Raw genomic sequence first — 21706 nt, forward strand, 5'->3', positions numbered from 1 at the left:
GATCTCGGCTCACTACAACCTCCGCTGCCTGGGTTCAAGCGATTCTCCTGCCTCAACCTCCCGAGTAGCTGGGATTACAGGCACGTGCCAATATGCCTGGTAATTTTTGTATTTTTAGTAGAGACAGGATTTCACCATGTTGGTCAGGACGGTCTCGATCGCCTGATCTCGTGATCTGCCTGCCTCGGCCTCCCAAAATTCTGGGATTATGTGTGTGAGCCACTGTGCCCAGCCCGGAAGTTTGTTTTTTAATACCATACCAGAGTCTGGGCCACCTCTGGAGATTCTAATTCAGTTGGTCTGGGTATGTTTTGAAAACTCATCAGTTTGAAGACTACAAATCTGATGTGTAGTCAGGGTTTGAACCATCCCATGAGACGATAAAGGATTTTATCAAAGCGCCAAATGACACTTAAGAATATTTTAGACAAGAGAGAGCTTGGTTCATGATTCAACATCAGACAAATATTCAGGCACACAAATGAAGAACTCCCAATTTTTCCCTATCGGTCAGCTGCAGGACAGGGGCCCTTGAAAGCCTTGTCTCATCCACTTCCCAGCTGGCCGCTACCTCCTGCCCCTCTTTGAGCCCTGTGGGAATTTCTAGCCTTCAGAGCCCTCGTGATTTTTGTAGCGTGCACTGTGCTTCAGAACACCACTGATGCTCAGCTCCATGGGGAAAGTAAGCCAATTGTGACCACAGGAATGCATCGTGCACAGTCACTGGGATCTCCGGGACAGCCTAGTATCCAGGCCTTTGGCATGTCTAGTAGGAGTGCTGTCACTCCTCTAGTATGCACATCTGGATCACTTGCTTTTTGCCCTGAATTCTGGCCTCTCCAGGTTTTTTAGAGGTGTCTCATGGAAGTTTACCTGAAGTTGCTTATCTCAGATTAAAATATGGGGCTTAATCTGGGGCCCCGAGAGCCATTAAATGGAGTAGCCACAGGGAATGGAGCTCTAGGCTAAGTGCTTTGGGATTACAGGTGCTTTCCTCTTGTTTGGAGGTCCAGACATATGCTTGAGAAGCAGCTTGAGATGCTGAAGAGAGGCCTGAACTGGTATGCTGGAGGCCATGGTGCAAACCCAGACCTTTCCATTCACTTTCCTGGGCCCAGAGTCCACATCTGGGATTCAGTGTCTACCAGGGCACCTCTCTGGGTGGCATCCAGGAGCCAGAGGCAGCAGGAGGCAGGCCAAAGTTTTACCCAGGCTGGAGTGCAGTGGCGCAGTCATGGCTCTCTGCAGCCTCAACTTCCCAGGCTCAAGAGATCTTCCTGCCTCAGCTTACTAGGTAGCTGGAACTACAGGCATGCACCATCCCTCCCAGCTAATTCAGCTAATTTCTTTTTTTAGAGACAAGGTCTCACTATGTTACTTAGGCTGGTTTCAAACTCCTGGGCTCAGGCAATCCTCCTGCCTTAGCCTCCCAAAGTGCTGGAATTATAGGCACAAGCCCCCGTGCCCGGCCCTCAGTTAGTTTTTACAGCTCATAGTGATTATCTTGGAGCCAGTAATCGTGCATGCATCCATATCTTGAAATTACGAGGCGTCACCTTGCCTAGTCTGTTGACATGTGCAGATTAGGTATTTATGAGATCCAGAGACATATAGGGGAGGGGTGGATTTCAAGGAAATGGGAAAAGCTTAGATAAAGATAGGGGGTGTCTCCAGTTCTGTCTTTCAGGGTACCAGGACATTGCAGGGCTTGTTGTTTGTTGCATCTTCCTGGTTCTATAGAATTGCAGCTAGCTTCTGGTTTATTTTTTTATTATTATTTTTTTACTTTTTGAGACAGAGTTTTGCTCTTATTGCCCAAGCTGCATTGCAGTGGTGCAATCTTGGCTCACTGCAACCTCCACCTCATGGATTCAAGCCTGCCTCAGCCTCCCGAGTAGCTGGGCTTACAGGCATGTGCCACCATGCCCGGCTAATTTTGTATTTTTAGTAGACACGGGTTTCTCTATGTTGTTCAGGCTGGTCTCAAACTCCCGACCTCAGGTGATCCACCTGCCTTGGCCTCCCAAAGTGCTGGGATTACAGGTGTGAGCCACCGCACTGGGCTGCTACTGGTTTACTGAAGAGACAGAAGGATGCCCCCGCACCCCCAGCAGGGATGTGTGACCTCTGGTGAAAGGCAGTTCATGAAGTGACTTCCTCATGAAGTGACTTCCTCCCTGAGCTGGGAGGATGGCTTCAGAATTCTCATCTGGGTAAAGGGGGGTGGGGGTGGAGTATGTTATCCAGTGTTATTTATTTATTTTTTTTGGCTCTAATTTTGGTTTCTGTTTGCCCAGGAGCCAGGAATGGATAGTAGGGTAATGGTTTCACCTCTTAGTGTAGAAACCTGTTGTGGTAATCACAGAGAATATGCTGAAGGCATAAAAGATAGGGCAGAACCAGGGCGGGGGGCAGGGGGGAGTGTGGCAAGTTGGGGAAGAGTTTTTTTTTTTTTTTTTTTTTAGAGAGGGTGAATTTTAAGACTATACTTTCAGGGATCATTTCTATAGTTTGTGACTAGAGAGGGTGAATTTTACATCGGATCTGACAGATTTGTATTTGGGGAAAGGGAGTGGTTATTCTGGTCTGCTCACATCTCTCATACTCAACCTTATTTCTCCTAATTCTGAAATCTTGAGATCCCCAATCCCTAAAAAGGAAAACTATTATCCAACAGGGATGCTTTATTGCTTACCCCATATGTGAAAGTTTGTCATAGCTAAGGCTAGGGTGCTTTTGGTCAGTATCAGCAGAATATATGCCCCTTTTCTTTTGTCAGCATTACTCAGCTTACAAAGCCCTTCCATGTAGATGACCTCATCTGAGCTTCCTAACAAAGGAGCTGGTATTAGACCCCATTTTACAGTGTGCTTGGGTGGGGAAGAGAGTGTAGTGGATTGAGTGGAGGGCCTGGCACCAGGCACTGCTTCCTAGCCATGTGCTCTTGGGCAAGTCACTTCACCCTGCTGAGCCTGTTTCCTCAGAAGGAGTCTGTATAACCAAGGGAAGGGATTAGTCATAGAAGTGGTACTGTGTTTTGTTTATCTAGTTATGGCAGACCCTCAAAAACAAATGGTTCTATTCACTTAACCTTGTCTGCAGTTCCCCTGAATCCATTCACTTTTTTAACAGATGTGTTTTGAGCTTCTACAGAGTGTCAAGCACGATGATATCTGTATCAATGATTTAAACATTTTTGATGGTTACTACAGACCCTTTTAAGAATGTGGTAGAAGGCCGGGAGCAGTGGCCCATGCCTGTAATCCCAACACTTTGGGAGGCTGGGGCAGGTGGATCACGAGGTCAGTAGATCGAGACCATCCTGGCTAACACAGTGAAACCCTGTCTCTACTAAAAATGCAAAAAATTAGCCAGTCATGGTAGCATGTGCCTATAGTCCCAGCTACTTGGGAGGCTCAGGCAGGAGAATCGCTTGAACCCAAGAGGTGGAGATTGCAGTGAGCTGAGATCACGCCACCGCACTCTAGCCTGGGTGACAGAGCAAGACTCCATCTCAAAAAAAAAAAAAAAAGTGTGATAGAAAACTATAGCTCCCTCCCCAGAAAACTTTTCTAGCTTTTTATTTTGCTTTGCTGAATCATTTCAAATTAGGTGGGAGACAAGCTGTAAACACTACAGCATCCATTGCCTAGGAATACAGGTATTCTTGGCCGGGCACGGTATCTCACGCCTTGTAATCCCAGCACTTTGGGAGGCCAAGGCAGGTGAATCACCTGAGATCAGGAGTTTGAGACCAGCCTGGCCAACCTGGTGAAACCCATCTCTACTAAAAATACAAAATAATAGCCAGATGTGTTGGCGGGTGCCTATAATCCCAGCTACTAGGGAGGCTGAGGGAGGAGAATTGCTTGAACCCGGGAGGTGGAAGTTGCAGTGAGTCTAGTTTGCGCCACTGCACTCCAGCCTGGGCAACAAGAGGAAAACTCCATCTCAAAAACAAATAAATAAGTAAACGAATAAATAAATAAATAAGTACATACATTTATTTATTTATGTAACCTCAATAAATGCTATTACGAAAATAATTTTAGAGAAGGTGCAGTCGCTCACGCCTATAATCCCAGCACTTTGGGAGGCTGAGGTGGAAGGATGGCTTGAGCCTAGGAGTTCAAGACCAGCCTGGGCAATATAGTGGGAACTCTTTTCTACAAAAACTTTAAAAAATTAGCCAAGTGCAGTAGCATGTGCCTGTTGTCGCAGCAACTCAGGAGGCTGAGGTGAGAGGATTTCTCGAGCTAGGGAGATGTAGGTTGCAGTGAACCAAGATAGTTCCACTGGACTGTAGGGGACAAGAGTAAGACCCTGTCTCAAAAAAAAAAAAAAGGAAATAATTTTTTATATGATCCAACACTCAGTCTATTTTTAAATTTCCCACAATAGTTCCAAGACTATTTTTATAGCCTATAAAAAAAAAGAAAGAAAAACAAACGGGATCCAATCAAGGTTCACATATTGCATTTGGTTATTATTTCTCTTTAGTCTGTAAAAATCAAGAGCAATTCTTTCAAAGTTTTTTTTTAAGACATTGACTTTTTTAAAGATTAGGCCAGTTGCCATGTGAAATGTCCAGCATTCTGGATTTTTCTAGTTGTTTCCTCGTGGAAACTCCTCCATTAGTACTTTTTCAGTTGTAACATACTTCAGAGTATTCTTTTACCCTTCATATTTTCTACAAACTGGAAGTTAGATCTAAAGACTTGACTAGCCTTTCATTCAAGTCAAACGTTTTTGGCACAAACTTCATGGGTAATGTTGTGTGATTCATGTAGTGCCATGCCAGGAAGCACATGCCACCTCGCCCCCTCTGTTGATTAACACTGGATTTGATCACTTAGTTAAGGTGATCACAGGATCTCTTCCTTACCAAGTTATGTCAGGAAGTAATCCATTGGTTGGTACTTTGGCACCATGGGGACTATCTTGCCCCCAAAACCTTTCACGCAATAGTTTTAGCATCTATTGATGATCCTTGTGCTATTATGGCAGTTGCAAAATGATTTCTAGTTTTGCTGTCCCTCTCTACTTATTTACTGATGTTTGCTGTAATCTCTAGACAGTTTTATGTATCTAGTACATATACAATAATTTTTGACAGTTTCAGGAGGTTTAAAGACTGTCGAATCCCAGCATGGAGGCTGGATGATGAGGTATCCTATTTTGCATGGAAGAAGAGCTGTAGCTGAGCTCTTCATAGTCCTTTTATTCTTTTTATTTTGCAAGTAAGTTGCAAAATAAGTTCCCAACTCCAAAGATAACACGGGCTATCCTTGAGCAAGAAAACAACCTCAGCTTTTAAACTTCCAGGCCATTCGGCAAAGAGGCATGAACAGCTTCACAGCCCACAGACACTCCCAGTACCATTTCTTTTTCCTATTTCTAAACACTTGCAGTATGTTACAACTGAAAAAGTGCTGGGCCAGGCTTATTTCCTCAACAGTAAAGACAAGGAGTTGGACCAGACAATTTCTAGCATTTCAACCAGCATTACTAACATCTAGGAGCTTAATATTACTTTCACTTGACAGTTAAATTCCTTGATTCTTTCATTTGTGCTTTGAAAGTGCTTGATTTTCCCCTCATTTTGTCTCTTAAAATCACACATAACTAGATCCAATTAGTGCCTCCGGTTGGAATTTATTATCAGCACTGTAATAGTCTCTTATATGTAGTCCTTTTACATCATAAAACACTTTTTATATAGTACTTAACTAGACTCTCAATGAGTCACATTATATTTCTGTTTTGTTTTCTCTTGGGTCATATAGACTGGGGGTTTTATTTCTGTCCCATTCATGTCAGTACTGACAGAGGCCACTGAACTCTGTTGCAATGGACTTTTCACCATACATAATCATTACTAGTATTGATTTGCCTGTAATTCAGGTTGCTTCATTCCAGCCTCGCAGTCACCTCTGTGCCCTGCTGGTTGTCTTTCCAGTGCTGCTCTAGTTGCCTTCCATGGATCTATGGGAGAGCAGGTCCTCCTGGCACCGCCCCGTGACGATGTTCTTTAACTCTGTAGCATGTGTGTCACTGTGACTGGTTCTACTCACTTCTTCTCTTGCTGCCACTTTTGAATTTAACTCTTTGTGGTTTGAACACTTACTGGATTTGGGAACCAGGGGTTCTGAGTTCCCTACTAGATTTCCATCTGTACTAGGCTCGTGCTTAGTACTTTTACCATAATTCTTTCACATGACCTGCTTAGAAACCCTTGAAGGTAAGTATCATTCCTGTTTTACAGATGGATACACTGAGGCTCAGTACTTTTTTTTTTTTTTTTGAGACGGAGTTTTGCTCTTGTTGCCCAGTCTGGAGTACAATGGCATGATCTCAGCTTACTGCAACCTCCACCTCCCAGTTTCAAGCAATTCTCCTGCCTCAGCCTCTCGAGTAGCTGGGATTATAGTCATGTGCCACCACGCCCGGCTAATTTTTTGTATTTTTAGTAGAGACGGAGTTTCTCCATGTTGGTCAGGCTGGTCTTGAACTCCCGACCTCAAGTGATCTGCCTGCCTTGGCCTCCCAAAGTGCTGGGATTACAGGCCTGAGCCACTGCACCCAGCTGAGGCTCAGTACCTAAGTGACTTCTTTATTGTCAGGCAGAGTCAGGGGCAGGAGGCTGCTCTTAGGTTAGATGTGCTGAGGCTCATAACTTCAGACAAGAACTGGGACGGGACTACAAAGGTAAACAGAAGCAGAGTCCTTTCTGTGTGTCCACATTCCCTGTACAAGCCAAGGCTTCACAGCACATAGCCGCCACAGCCACCTGAGGGTTCCTCCCATGCTGGTTTCCCTCAGGAGCGAGCTAGACAGGGAAGTCACAGCCAAGAACAAGCCCATTGAGGCTAAGATGTGCTCCGCTGGAGGGCTGAGTTTAGAGTCCAGCCTTCTAGGGGAAGCAATTAGACCCAAACTGTAGAGCAGCCCAGGGAAACACTCATGAAGGGAAACACTGACACTCAGACTCCTGAATCTTCCTGATGCTTCTTAAATTTTGGTAAAGAACCTCAGTACTCTTAGCTTTTTTTTTTTAATGCCTTTTGTTGTTTTGAGATGGGATCTCTCATTCTGTTGCCCAGGCTGGAGTATAGTGGCAGAATCATAGCTCACGGTAGCTTCCACCTCCAGATTCAAGGAATCCCCCTGCTGTGGCCCTCCAGCTGGGACTACAGACATATTCTACCATACTGGGCTTTTAAAATTTTTTTATTTTTTTAGTAGAGACAGGGTCTCACTATGTTGCTGAGGCTGGTTTCAAACTCCTGGGTTCAAGTGATCCTCCTGCCTTAGCCACCCGAAGTGTTGGGTTTACAGGGTGAGCCATGGCATGCTGCCCCTCGTAGTTCTTGAAACCTGAAAGCTTGAGGAATAAACGAAAGGGGTCTCTTGACTCTGTCAGGACCCCCATGGCTGGTCATGTGTCTTGTGCTTTGCGTAATTGAGTGAGCAGGTGTCCACAAGCGAGGGAGCACTGTGTCTACGGTAGGCATTGTAGATTTATATATGTATTGTTACGAGTTTCCCAGCAAGTAGTAAGAGATTGTTCTGTTACAGTTGGTGCACTACAGCGATTTTCCAACAGATAGAAAGGGTGTTGAAAGGGTCTCCCAACAGCAAGGTATAGGCTAGTGGCTGCCCTGCTCTTCACTCTACCAAGTTAATCTTTCTGGGATTCCATTTCCTTATCTGTACAATGAGGGAGTTGGGCTAGTTCTGTAAGGTCCCCTTCCCTTTGTCATTGTGTGAGCCCTGTAGGAGCTGGTGGTGTCGGTAGATTGACTGAGTGCTGTGCCTGGCAGCTACAAGGCTGCCACCTCTGCTCCTGACTCTTATGTCTCATCTCCAGGGAGAAGAAGTCCGCAACAGTGAACGAAGACCCCTCTGAACTAAGGGTACCATGGCCACGTCAGCCCCACTACGGAGCCTGGAAGAGGAGGTGACCTGCTCCATCTGTCTCGATTACCTGCGGGACCCTGTGACCATTGACTGTGGCCACGTCTTCTGCCGCAGCTGCACCACAGACGTCCGCCCCATCTCAGGGAGCCGCCCCGTCTGCCCGCTCTGTAAGAAGCCTTTTAAGAAGGAGAATATACGACCCGTGTGGCAGCTGGCCAGCCTGGTGGAGAACATTGAGCGGCTGAAGGTGGACAAGGGCAGGCAGCCGGGAGAGGTGACCCGGGAGCAGCAGGACGCGAAGCTGTGCGAGCGACACCGGGAGAAGCTGCACTACTACTGCGAGGATGATGGGAAGCTGCTGTGCGTGATGTGCCGGGAGTCCCGGGAACACAGGCCCCACATGGCCGTCCTCATGGAGAAGGCTGCCCAGCCCCACAGGGTAAGCCCTCCTCACCCGCAAGGGTGCCTTGCCACCTTCTGTGGACACTCCGCCTGCAGCCCTCAGAGGACTCAGCCTGAGTTTCCCCTTCTGCCCCAGCCCAGAGCATCCACCTGTTCCCACTGCTTGTTTCTCCACAGGAAAAAATCCTGAATCACCTGAGCACCCTAAGGAGAGACAGAGACAAAATTCAGGGCTTCCAGGCAAAGGGAGAAGGTGATATCCTGGCTGCACTGGTAAGTGAGGCTGGTACAGGAAGCCCTGAAGTGTTGTGCCCGTGTAAGGCAGAGTGAGGCTGGGCGAGTAGGCGGCAGCTGGGAGGTGTTCTAGGTGCTGCTCACAGGGAGGACGGGCGTCGGGCTGGCAGTGGCAGACCTGGGTTTAGCCCAGGCTCTGTCTTTCTAGCTGTGTGGTCTTGGGCCTGTTGCTTGTCTGAGAGACAAGTGGGTCCCCTGGATGTCAGCCAGAGTCCCTTCCCTTTTCTGTGACTCTCACCTTGGTGGCAGGGCCCATGTCTAGCTGCAGCTTCTCTTCTGCCAGGGGACTGAAGAAGGCATGGCTTCATTCTTCCTTTCAAAGAGAGAGAGAGAGAGAGAGAGAGAGGGAGAGAAGGTTGCCTAAAGTGGAGGGGGGACAAAGGGTTTAGAAGGAGGGAGTTGGCTCCAGGGTAAGAACTGAGAGGGAGGGGCTAGGGAACGGCTAAGGCAGGCCTGCCAGCTCTGATGGCGCTGTACTTAGTGAGGCCCAGACCCAGGATCATAGTTGCCAGCACAGTGGGACCTCCTGCATATCTGTGGGCTCTGCACCTGTGGGTTTACCCAACCATGGATCAGAAATATTCAGAAAAAAGAAAAAGCATCTCTACTGAATATATACAGATTTTTTAAATCTTGTCATTATTCTCTAAACAATACGATGTAACAGCTATTTATATAGCATTTACATTATATTAGGCATTATAAGTAATCTAGAGATAATTTAAAGTATATAGTGGATTATATGTAAATATATTTCCATTTTATATAAGAAACTTGAGCATCCTTGGATTAGGGTGTCCTTGGGGAGGGGGATTGTGGAACCCATCACCCACTGACACCAAGGGACAACTGTAGTTAGGCAGCACGTTATGTGCTTGATCAGATATGGGGTTGGGAGGGAAAAACTGATAAAATGGTTCTGATTTTCTGGGGAAAACCTGGGAAAAATGTGTATGTTGGGAAAGTGGGCGGTGGAGGAGTAGTGGGGTCAGGCCCAGTGGTGAGTCATGAGGCCCAGCGAGAGGGAGAGAGTAAGCCAGAGACAGCTAAGTCCAATGACCCCTCCAGGCTCTCAGTGTGCACAACTGCCCCCAGGTTTAGCTAAAACAGATCGTGGCTAACCAGTCAGGTGGAGACAGGGTTTTCATCATGTAGTGGTGGAGTGAACGGAACTAATTCATTACTGGTGTCTTTGAGGAGTGTGGACCGGGAGCCCTCTATAGCTTCTCCCACTCCACATCCTGTGGAATTCTTGAACGAGGGTACCGAGGTGAATGAGCCAGCCTTGTGCACCTCCAGTGCTGGACCCTCCACCCTGAGCAGAGGTGTCAGCTCTTCTCCCCTTCCTGCCCCCTGCAGAAGAAGCTCCAGGACCAGAGGCAGTACATTGTGGCTGAGTTTGAGCAGGGTCATCAGTTCCTGAGGGAGCGGGAGCAGCACCTGCTGGAACAGCTGGCGAAGCTGGAGCAGGAGCTCACAGAGGGCAGAGAGAAGTTCAAGAGCCGGGGCGTCGGAGAGCTCGCCCGGCTGGCTCTGATCATCTCCGAACTGGAGGGCAAGGCACAGCAGCCAGCTGCAGAGCTCATGCAGGTGAGAGGCCGTCCCTGGGCAGGGAGCCAGGGACCAGGATGGTGGGTCCCAGCCCTGCCATTCACTTGCAGGACCTTAGGAGACTTGGGCCTCAGTTTTGTCATCTGAAACATGAGGATGGTGATCCTAACCCCTGCCAATTATTCTGTAGATCGCATGGGCATAAAATGAAATAACTGGCATGATGTCACTTCAGGAAATAAATTTTCTACACAAAATCGTTAAAAAAACTAAATGATAAAATAGAGTAAAAAATGGAAGGGAAGGTTATTAAAATCATTAATTAATATAATTTACCATCCTCCATTCTCATCACTGCCATCATGAGCCTTTCTAACAAGTTACTGGCAGACACTTAACTGGTGGAAGCTTTTTATGGTGTCGTGGTTGGGGGTGGCTGAGGGAGGGCTGACCAGCGGCTCGTCTCAAAGACTCGGAGGGTCTAAAAGAGATAGGGTAACTGGGGAAGGGAGACAGAGATGGCCAGGTTTTCTCTGGGCCTATGGGATTACCACACAGAGAACAAGATGGAAAGCAGACAAGGGGCCTTGGGGCGCCTCCTAGAGGAGGGGGCTTTGATAGAAAGGAAGGCTTTCGGGCTGAAGAACTGGTTGTGAAGCTGAAATGGCACCACATCTCCTCCCCGGGAGCCTCTCGGGCTTACACTGCCCTGAACAGGGCCCAGCAGCCTTTGGAGGTATAGAGGACTTGACCTTCCTTCCCTCACAGGCTGGGAGAAGAGGGGCTCTCTGATGGTATTCCCCCACTTGCACTGTTTAGGGTCAGCAGCAGAGTCACCCAGGATCTCTAGGAAGGTGGGGTCCCAGGCCAATGGCAGGGCAAACCAATAGCCAGGAGGGAGAGATAGCAAGGCAGACACCCAAGTGTGTGTACCAGGACAGACTATAGGAAGTGGCCACGGGCTTACCATTGTTGTGAATTCAGATGCAGAATGAGGACTGGCAGGGATTTTAGACCATCCAGTCCAGTCCCTACTGCTGAAGTCACTGAGGTCCAGGGAGTGGAAGGAGTTTGTCCCAGGCCACGAGGCAGGTGTCAGGTCATGGCTCGAGCCCAGGTGTCCTGACTCCTGGGCTCTGTGCTCTTGTTCTCATTTTGTCCAGAATGTCTCTCTGGCCCCCTCTTTTCCTCCAGATTTCGTTCTGTTCCCTCAGATTTCTCTTGTCAGACTCTTTGACTGGGTCACTTTCTGCATCTCCTTTTGCCCCTGTTCCTCTTCTTCCTCTTCCCATGCCCCTGCCATGTATGGATGCCTGCTGTGCGTGGAACAGAGGCACACAGCTGAGGATGTGGTGGGGCTGAAATCCATTGTGTCTGCCCAGAGGGGTGCCCTTTCCTAATGCATTAAGAGAAGTGGCCCTCAGAGCAGAGCCCCGGCTCTCAGTGACTCAGAGCACTCAGACTGCAGCTCTCCCTGGGGTGGAGTAAGGTCAATGGAAGGGAGAGAAAATGGTGTCTGCTTGAAACTAGTACAGGAAATGTTATTGGTACTGGTGGGTTTCTTTTTTGTTTTATGTTTTCTCTTTTATTTTTAGTGCTGTGTAATGTATATATGTTTATGGGATATAGTTTTTGTTTGTTTGTTTGTTTTGAGACAGAGTCTCACTCTGTCTCCCAGGCTAGAGTACAGTGGTGCAGTCTCAGTTCACCACAACCTCTGCCTCCTCGGTTCAAGCAATTATCCTGCCTCTGCAACTTCTGCCTCCTGGGTTCAAGTGATTCTCCTCTCTCAGCCTCCCAAGTAGCTGGGATTACAGGTGTGCGCCACCACACCCGGCTAGTTTTTTATTTTTAGTAGAGACAGGGTTTCACCATGTTGGCCAGGCTAGTCTCGAACTTCTGACCTCAGGTGATTGCCTGCCTCAGCCTCCCGAAGTGCTGGGATTACAGGTGTGAGCCACTGTGCCCTGCTTAGAGTGATATTTTGATATTTGTATATCATATATAATAATAAACTCAGAGCAATTAGCATATCTATCACCTCAAACACTTATCGTTTCTTTGTGTTGGAACATTCAAAATCCTCTCTTCTAGTTTTTAGAGAATGTACAATAAGTGGTAGTTAATGATATTCTCCCTGCTATGCTGCACAACACTAGAATTTATTCTTCCCATGTAGCTGTAACTTTATATCCGTTAACCAACTTCTTCCCACCCTCCCCTTCCCAGCCCTCTTCCCAGCCTTAGGATTCTACTCTCTACTTAGTAAGTAATCCTTATGATTCTACTCTCTACTTCCATGAACTCAAATTTATTACGGATGAATAGTATTCCGTTGTGTATATATACCACATTTTCTTTATCTGTTGATTGATGCTTAGATTGAGTCCATATCTCAGCCATTGTGAATAGTGCTGCAATAAACATGAGTGTGTAGGTATCCCTTTGATATACTGATTTTCTTTTCTTCAGATAAATACCTATTAATGAGATTGCTGGATCATATGGTACTTTCATTTTTAGTTTTTTGAGAAACTCTCATACTATTTTCCATAATTGCTGTACTTATATGTAGCAAAACCCTAAAGGCCCTTAGAAACAAACTCTTAGAACTAATAAATTCAGTAAAGTTGCAGGATACAAAATCAACATAAAAAATGTATTGCATTTTTAATGCACCAATAACAAACTAGCTAAAAAAGACATCAAGAAAGCAACCCCATTTACCATAGCTACAAAAGTAAAATAAAATACCTGGGAATGAAGTTAACCAAGGAGGTAAAAGACCTCTATAATTAAAACTACAAAACACTCATGAAAGAAATCGAAGACACAAATAAATGGAAAAGTATTCCATGCTCATGGATTAGAATTAATATTGTTAAAATATCCTAACCAAAGCAATTTACAGGTTCAATACAATCCCTATTATCAAAATACCAATGACATTCCTCACAAAAATAGTAAAAACCTAAAATTTATATGGAGTCACAAAAGACCCCAAATAACCAAAGCAGTCCGGAGCAAGAAGAACAAAGCTGGAGGCCTCACACTTCAAAATATACTACAAAGCTGTAGTAACCAAAACAGCATAGTATTGATATAAAAGCAGACACATAGACCAATGGAACAGAATAGAGAACTCAGAAATAAATCCACATATTTACAGCCTACTGGCTTTCAACAAAGGTACCTAGAACATACAATGAGGAAGGGACAGTCTCTTTAATAAATGGTGCTGGGAAAACTAGGTAACCAGCCATAGACAGAAAAAAAAGGTATTGGTAGATTTTGTCTGTGTGCTACATGGGAACTAGATAGCTAACTCCCTAATTATCATTAATATTTTCCCAGAGATTATTTGGCTGTCAAAGGATAGTAAGAAAAAGACCCAAAAGAAGGTCCAGAAGTCTGATAGAAAAATACAGGTGAGGCCAGTGTGGTGGCGCACACCTATAATTCTAGCACTTTGGGATGCTGAGGCAGACAGATTGCTTGAAACCAAGAGTTTGAGACCAACCTGAGCAACATAGTGATATCCTGTCTCAAAAAATAAAAAAATAATAAAAAGAGAAATACAGGTGAGAGGGAGAAGCAACAGGACAAAATGTGTAAAATAGAACAGACCTTTTGATAGAGATGGTAAAAAAGGAAAGACAGACCTGTGGGGCTGAAAGCATCAAGAAGGCGTTAAAGGGACTGGGGTGGTAGGAGAGGCCCGGAGAGACATTGCATCCTGCTTATAGGCGGGGCTGACCCTGCAGGATTAGGTGGCATGCTTACACCCTGCTTCTCTTGCTATATACCTCCATGAAGAACCTTCCTGATGCTGTTAGTAACCAGGTGCATCCCCTGCCAGAGCTTGCCATGACTCACTGCTGTGGCCCCACTGCTCGGCTCTCATTGCCTGTTTCATGACAGCTTCAGATGTCTTGGGTGAGAAGAGTCCTCCAGGAGCCTTGGGCTGATCACTTCCCTCCAGAGGCCCTGTATGTGGCGGTGGATGGGGGCTCCTCAGTCTTTTGGCCTCTTCTCTTGGCAGGGCCAGCCCTGTCCTGACTTTCAGGACCCCACCCTCTCTGGGCTGCTCGCAACTTTAACCTTTAAAGGACTCTTGCTTCTCCTATATGATTCTCCCCTTTCTACTGTTCTGGGAACTTCCATGTCAGGAAATATGCCCAGCTGGGCCTCTGGCCACCACTCCAGCTACTGCTCCATTCATTTGCTCTTTTATGCCACCTTTGTCAGCAGAGCTGTCAGGAGTTGCCCTGTTTTGTTGCCCTGTCCTCTGAAGCTGCCTTGAACTTAAATGTTTTGAGGTGCATGTTAGAGGACTTTGCCAGAAATTTGGCAACCAAATCTGGGCATTTGCTTCATAGTGGGGTTGGGATGTACCTCCTACTTCTTGTCTTGCTCCTCTGGAGTAAAGCTCACAATTCTTTCCAAACTTTCTGAAGCATTCATCAGCAGCCGTAATTTGTTAATTCCATTTGTTTCCCAAATCTCACCCTCTCAAGGAAGCTGCCTACACCCCACCGGCTCCTGCTCCCTCCCTCTTCACTCTGCTCTCTTTTCCTGTGGTGCTTATCACTCACGTAGTATGATGTATTTGCTGCATTGATTATTGTCTGCTTCTCCCTGCTAGAATGTCAGCTCTACAGAAGTAGGGATTTGTTGCTGTCTTTTTTTCTTTTTTTTTTTTGACTGTTTTGAGGCTTCTAGATCAGTGCTCGGTATCTAGGACCCACTTAATTAATATTTGTGGATGAGTGAAAGGAAGACAAAATCAATTAATACAGAGTATTATGGAGGCCATTGACTCACAAAAGGGAATCTTAGCATCTCAGAATAACCCTCTTCCAACTCACCCTGTCCTGCCACCTGTCTGTCACACAGATAGCACCACCGTTACCCCTCCGGTGCAAACCATGCCCTGTTCTTGATTATCCTTGACCAGCATGTCCAGGTCAATTTGTCTCTAAACTACTTGGAATGTGCTACTTCTCTCTTTTTCTCCCTACTGCTGCCATCCTAGTTCAGGCCACCTGTAGCTCTCCCCTGGTCCATAGCAAAAGCCTCTCCATTGTCTGTGGGGCAGCCAAGTAAGTAATTACTTAGGGTTTTGGCTCGCTGCTGGACAGTGGCACAGACAGAACAGAAATTTATTTGTGTTTCAGTAACAGTTCAGAGGTGCAGGGTCTAGAGCTATCACAGTAGCTGTTTATAAGCTCATCCAGGGCACTGGGTTACTTTCATGTGGTTCTTCTACCAACTTCTAGGGATGTTGTCCTCTGCTGTGTGGTCAAAGTTGGGCTCACCACCACCAGGTCCAAAATTCAGCTAGGGGGAAAAAGGAAGAAGAAAGCAATTTTCTTTTTTTTAAAGGACAATACCCAGAATTGTGGTCATTGCTTTCTATCATGTCCCATTGATTGGAACTTAGTCTCATGACCAGACCTGGTCGCAGGGGATCTGGGAAATGTAGTCTTCCTGGGTGGCCATCTGACCCATAACTCCAGGGGGTTCCGCTATTAAAAGGAGGAAAGGGAGAGTGGACTCTGGAGGATACACAGCAGTCTCAGCCATGTGTAGAGCGGATGACACATGTCATGCCCCTACTTGAAACCCTCGATGGCTTTCCACTGTACGTGGAGCAAAATTCTAACTCCTTACCATGCATATCCAGCCCTGCATGATCTGGCCTCTGCTGCTTTCGCCAAGCCCTTTCCTGTTTTACCTTACCTGTCTTCTCCTGACCAGTACTTCTCATTGCTCAATTCTCTGCACAGGTGTCTCCCAAAGAGGTTGCCCTGTCATCCCCAGCCATGGTGGCTTCTGTCATTGTATTGATTTTGTTTGTTTTCTTGTTGTTTTATCCAATGACCCCACTGGAATGTCAGCTCCATAAAAAAGGGACCACATTTGTTTTGTTCACCAAAATGTCCCACCTCTACTACAGTGTTGGGTGCATATGCATTGGAGTCTTATTTGATTCATACTGATACTTGTGCTTTTTTTTTTTTTTTCCTTCTAGGACACAAGAGACTTCCTAAACAGGTAAAAGAGTCTCCTTTCCCCGGCGTACCTCATCCCTCTTATTTATGTTCCCTCCCCTTCTGACCAGGTCCAGTTGAATTCACAGGGAGTGATATGGTGCCAGAGGTACTCACATCCCGTGGTTCGTCCTGATGCCCTTCTACAGAGCAGGACACATCCTTGAGAACCGGAGACCTGCTCTCCTCCTTATGAGTTCTCTGTATAACCCCAGCGCCTTGGCCCACTGGCCTTATTTGAGGTGGGACAGAGCAGAGAGGTTAGAAATATGGCTTAGTAGGCAGAGCATCCTGGATGTGGAGTCTATTGATAGTCTGAAGCCCTGGCTCAGCTTGTGTCTTTGGGCCACGGTTTTTCTGGGGATCATCATACCTTTTCTCTTCCCTTTGTAATTGTCGTGAGGATTGAAAGATAAGTATGCAGGAAGGTAAAAGCTGAGTAACAGGTTTTCATGTCTGCCATCTTCTCAGGTATCCACGGAAGAAGTTCTGGGTTGGGAAACCCATTGCTCGAGTGGTTAAAAAAAAGACCGGAGAATTCTCAGATAAACTCCTCTCTCTGCAGCGAGGCCTGAGGGAATTCCAGGGTAAGGGTTGGGGAGCGCATAAAGGGTGGGGGTCAGGGCAGGGCCACCTTGTAGAAAGAGGGCTCCGGCTCCTTTCCATCACCTTCTCAAGCCTCACTCTGCTGAGGGCCTCCTGGTTGTTGTCTTGGAGATGGATCCCTGTCAGGAAGTTGATACCGCCCGAGTAACAAATGGGCTCATAAATTTGTGGGACTTGAGTCATTGCTGTCCTTTTTCTTCCCCAGGGAAGCTGCTGAGAGACTTGGAATATAAGACAGGTGAGTATCTAGAGGGTGTTTCCCAGATGTACGTCAAATATGGAAAACTCTGCCTACAGACTCTGACTGCCCTGTTTTTCCCCAGGTAGTCCCTTTTGCAACAGGAAGAATTTCCCAGTTGCAAAGTAGAAGCCCCCCTCCCTCATTGCACTTTCTGGTCTCTCTACTCTTTAGTCTGCAGTAGAGGCCTCTGCTTGCTAGTCTGATTCTTCTCTGCCCTGCGTTTGCTTTTCCTTTTCCGGTCCTCACAGGTTCCTACCACCAGTCCTTTCCCCGGGGCTGAGCTTTCTCTCATTTTCCTGGCTGCATGGCTCATGTATTCAGAGGAAACAGCAGGGGCAACCTAAGGCCAGAGGCTGTATCTGCCACAGGCCCCACTACTGTGCTCCCTGTCAGCCCTGCAGTTAGATTGTACACTGCATACCACCAAGAAACGCCATCCGCATAGACCAAGATGTGAATGGTGCCTCTTTGACTGTGAAGACTGGTGGGTTCCTTCTGGCCCACTTTCACACTTGCTTTCCTGAGAACCACTGAAGAGGTTGGGCTGTCTGGGGGCAAACAAGGCCCTGAGAGTTCCATCTAGTTCACAGTATAAAAATCCCACAGCAGAACTGAGTCAGCAGTGATTAAACCCCAGGTGGTTGTAGCTTCTTTATTAATGTCTCAGCTGTCTGTGAATACCATTGAGTTTTACCCATCAGGTTATTCAAATTATAGAGTATCCTATGAGGATGATGGTTAGGATTATCTCTGTCAGAATATGTTCAGGGTTTCTCGAACCATGTTACAGAGCAGACTGGCAGTTTTGAAACTGAAATTGAACAGTTGGCAGAGACCCTAAATGCTTGTATTACAACAGAGGATGCTTTGCAAGAACCTGTGGAACTCACTTATCAAGAGGCCGCATCTGTCCCAAATTTCTCTTACATGGGAGCTCACTTGTATAACTACGTGGCCCATCATCTGACAGCACACAGAGTAGCACCTTCCGCAAATTTTGACTTCAAAAATGTCGGACTGAATATGACATTAAAGATCAAGCTGCTAAAAGGGGGTGAAGTTACTCGAAAACAGTTTCATGCATTTGTTCCCTTTCTGAGAGCTTTTTCTTAACCTGGAGATCAGAATAACAAATGGACAGGTTAAAGGGCAAATATTCTTCAGGTTGGTCTTTGGGAGTTACTGAATGCCCTCTTTTCTAATCCCTTGGATGACAACTTAATTTGTGCAGTAAAATTACTGAAGTTGACAGGGTCAGTTTTGGAAGATGCTCGGAAGGAAAAGGGAAGGACTGATATGAAGAAATTATTCAGGAATTGAAAATGTTGTCATGGGTGCAAACTGCAGCAGAGACGTGAAACATGCTCTTGAAGCTTGTAGAACTCCAGTGCAGTAACTGGGTGGAGTCCATGCAACTTCGTCATACAGAAATGCAACACCCGAAAATGATCGTAATTACTATGTGAATAAACCAACATTTTATACATCGTAGTGTTCCTTTTACTGTAGCTGATCCAGATTACCAAGAGGAACATCTAGAGTTACTTGAAAAATAGGAGTGTTTTTCTAGATTATGAAGAAAATTGAACAGATTTATTTGGCTGGTGATCCACACATGGATGATATTGCTGAAGAGTTGGACCCAGAGATCCAGAGATAGAGGAAGCTTATGAAAAGTTCTGTTTGGAATCAGAGCATAAATGAAAACAGTAAAGTTAAATTTCAGTATATCATGCTCATAAAGCAGTTTAGTGATGGTGATTTAGCAGAACACAAAGCCAGAAAATATGCCACACTTATACCAAATTAAGGATGTTGAAAAATAAATGTCTGCTAAAATAAATTTTATTACCTCTAACTTAAAAAACAAAACAGAGCAAAACAGTGATATTGTTACTTTTTTTTTCCTTGTCCCCACAGTGAGCGTCACCCTGGACCCACAGTCGGCCAGTGGGTATCTGCAGCTGTCAGAGGACTGGAAGTGCGTGACCTACACCAGCCTGTACAAATGTGCCTACCTGCACCCCCAGCAGTTTGACTGTGAGCCCGGGGTGCTGGGCAGCAAGGGCTTCACCTGGGGCAAGGTCTACTGGGAAGTGGAAGTGGAGAGGGAGGGCTGGTCTGAGGATGAAGAAGAGGGGGAAGAGGAGGAAGAGGGAGAAGAGGAGGAGGAGGAAGAGGAGGCTGGCTATGGGGATGGATATGACGACTGGGAAACGGATGAGGATGAGGAATCATTGGGTGATGAAGAGGAAGAAGAGGAGGATGAAGAGGAGGAAGTTCTGGAAAGCTGCATGGTGGGGGTGGCCAGAGACTCTATGAAGAGGAAGGGAGACCTCTCCCTACGGCCAGAGGATGGTGTGTGGGCACTGCGCCTCTCCTCCTCCGGCATCTGGGCCAACACCAGCCCCGAGGCCGAGCTCTTCCCAGCGCTACGGCCCCGGAGAGTGGGCATTGCCCTGGATTATGAAGGGGGCACCGTGACTTTCACCAATGCAGAGTCACAGGAACTCATCTACACCTTCACCGCCACCTTCACCCGGCGCCTGGTTCCCTTCCTGTGGCTCAAGTGGCCAGGAACGCGTCTCCTACTGAGACCCTGAACCTTGACATCTGCCCCTGGCCCAACACCCTTAGATGCTTTACTTCTTTGGAATTCCAGGACTCTCAATAGGGTGAGGGGATGCCTGGCCTGAGCACCTGGAGCAGGGGACCCCATATCCACTGCCAGCCACCTCCCCAGTTGCTGTGGCCGAGATCTCACTCAGTGCTATTGCTCCATCTACTGCCCTAACTGGGCTCTTCTCCCACCTCCTGCTGGTTTCCCGTAGGAACTTCTGACTCTGGAGCCCATGAGGGCTCCTTTCCTTTTTGACCATGACCTTGGCCCCAGCTCAGCATTCTGTGGAGTAAGGGCCTGATGCAGCATTTTCTTGCCCAGCGTGGTGAGACCTTGGAAAAACCAGTCGATTACGCCTAAGGTCATTTTGCTCTCCTTAAATCCCACAGGTTCCTCCTTGTTCAAATCCACCTTACTGCTCACCTTCCCTGGCATTTTAAACAGACCTGCCCAACCCCAACTCAGAGTTAAGCATACACGGAAATGCTGAAAATAGTCAAAGTCCACTGAGGCTTCCCTGCCATTTAAGGCCTGGAGTGCCAGCGCATATCATCTCACGGGGTCGAGTCCAGGCTTCTCTGAAACCAGAGTGGAGCATATATCCGTAGCCAACGTGGTGGGAGTCCCTGGAGCTATCTGTGGTCTTAGGGAAGGATCCAGACATACGGCTTTGGCGTACCAGCTGTGATCACTGATCAATAAATTCTCTCTGGATTGGTCCTTGTGGAAGGAGTTTTTAAAAGAACCCAGAACATCCTGCTCTTGATCAGCACATCCAAAAACACCAAGACAAATATCCAGTGGAGCAGAGCCTCCCCTGCCTCGGGAGTTCTGACCAGGTTCCCCAGCGGGTGTTAAGCCTCTGTCCCTGGCCCTACTCAGCATGCAGATTCCACTTTCCTAGGAAAGAGTGGAGATGGGAAGATGGGGAAAGGAAGGCAGTGGGAGGCCACTAGGTCTTTATCTCGAGAGGAAGTAACGTGTCTCCTCATTGCCCACGGACCCAGCCTCTGTCCAGGCGCCCCTTATGGCCACAGTTTAACACAAGCTCCCTGCTCCAGCCAAATTGATCTCCCAGTCTTGTCCTTACCCATTCCAAGTGCTCTGCCAGCCACTGCTCATCCAAGTTTTAACTCCTCCACCCTGTTCTAAAACTGCTCCAACGGATCTGGGTCTCAGTGGTCTCTTCACCACCATTGTCTCAGAGCTGCCCACTTTGTGTGTATCACATGCTGCCTGAGTCACATGCACATCTTATTTCTGCCTCTAGTTTTGTAAGCTGGAGGGCGCATAACATCTTATACTTCTCTTGTATTCTCATGGCACCTAGTGCAGTGCTGGGCACAGAGTAGGTGCTCAATAAAGACTTGTTGAATGAACGGTCTGGGGATCTATATCTGTAGATCTATAATATCTCAAATGTCACCAGATCTCAGTCTGGCTACAAAAAAAATTCCATTGATAGCAGTAGCCCAAGGTTTTCCTTCCATGTTTAGAACTGTGTAACTGCTTTCTGTTCTCTGTTTGCACACATGCTGTCATTTCTGGAAGTCCCTCAAAATGAGCCTATGCAGGACACCAGTTGTCACATGGCTCCACCTTGTTATTGCTCCTTCAGTGGTGCCCTTGAGCTGAGGTCCAGCGTTTTGGAGCAAGTGGTGACTCTCCCTGAGAAGGGAGACATCCAGTACAGCACACCCAAAATTCTTCCTCGGAAAATAAGCACTGCCCCAAAGGAAACAGAATGTGCAGAGATTCAGCCTTGCCTCCTAACACATTGAACTGTTTTTCTTGTGCTTTCTGATTTTTTAAATTGCCATCTTAAAGATGGAAAAGCGAGGATTATACAGAACTACCTCTAAAATTATACTAGTGACAGAGTATTTCCTCTCTGTTCTCTATGGACTCATGTAAGTTTTCCCTTTATATTTTTTATATTCATAGTTTTTAGTTTTTTATGAACTATACTTGCACATATGGTAAACAATTTCTATAGTACTTCTTACAAATAGGAACGTT

The 21706-nt window shown here is 46.6% G+C and overlaps 1 protein-coding gene and 2 pseudogenes across 2 annotated transcripts in view; all 3 read left to right on the forward strand.

The window, feature by feature from the left end:
* The window catches only part of TRIM26 (tripartite motif containing 26), a 28516-nt gene extending 7450 nt beyond the window's left edge, over positions 1-21066 (forward strand). The window contains exons 2-8 of one of the 2 annotated variants that reach the window (XM_017510511.2): positions 7871-8359; positions 8500-8595; positions 9976-10206; positions 16202-16224; positions 16692-16807; positions 17032-17064; positions 18988-21066. In XM_017510511.2, coding sequence (XP_017366000.1) covers positions 7922-8359; positions 8500-8595; positions 9976-10206; positions 16202-16224; positions 16692-16807; positions 17032-17064; positions 18988-19670 — 1620 coding nt within the window. In that variant the 5' untranslated portion in view covers positions 7871-7921 and the 3' untranslated portion in view covers positions 19671-21066. The remainder of the gene's footprint in view (positions 1-7870; positions 8360-8499; positions 8596-9975; positions 10207-16201; positions 16225-16691; positions 16808-17031; positions 17065-18987) is intronic. The other variant, XM_037732040.1, reaches the window with a different exon arrangement.
* Positions 2480-2630, forward strand: LOC119468496 (annotated as a pseudogene).
* LOC108290573 lies at positions 17091-18780 on the forward strand (annotated as a pseudogene).
* Positions 21067-21706: the final 640 nt, after the last annotated feature.

Source organism: Cebus imitator, unplaced genomic scaffold, assembly GCF_001604975.1.
Source record: "Cebus imitator isolate Cc_AM_T3 unplaced genomic scaffold, Cebus_imitator-1.0 Scaffold440, whole genome shotgun sequence".
NCBI lineage: Eukaryota > Metazoa > Chordata > Mammalia > Primates > Cebidae > Cebus > Cebus imitator.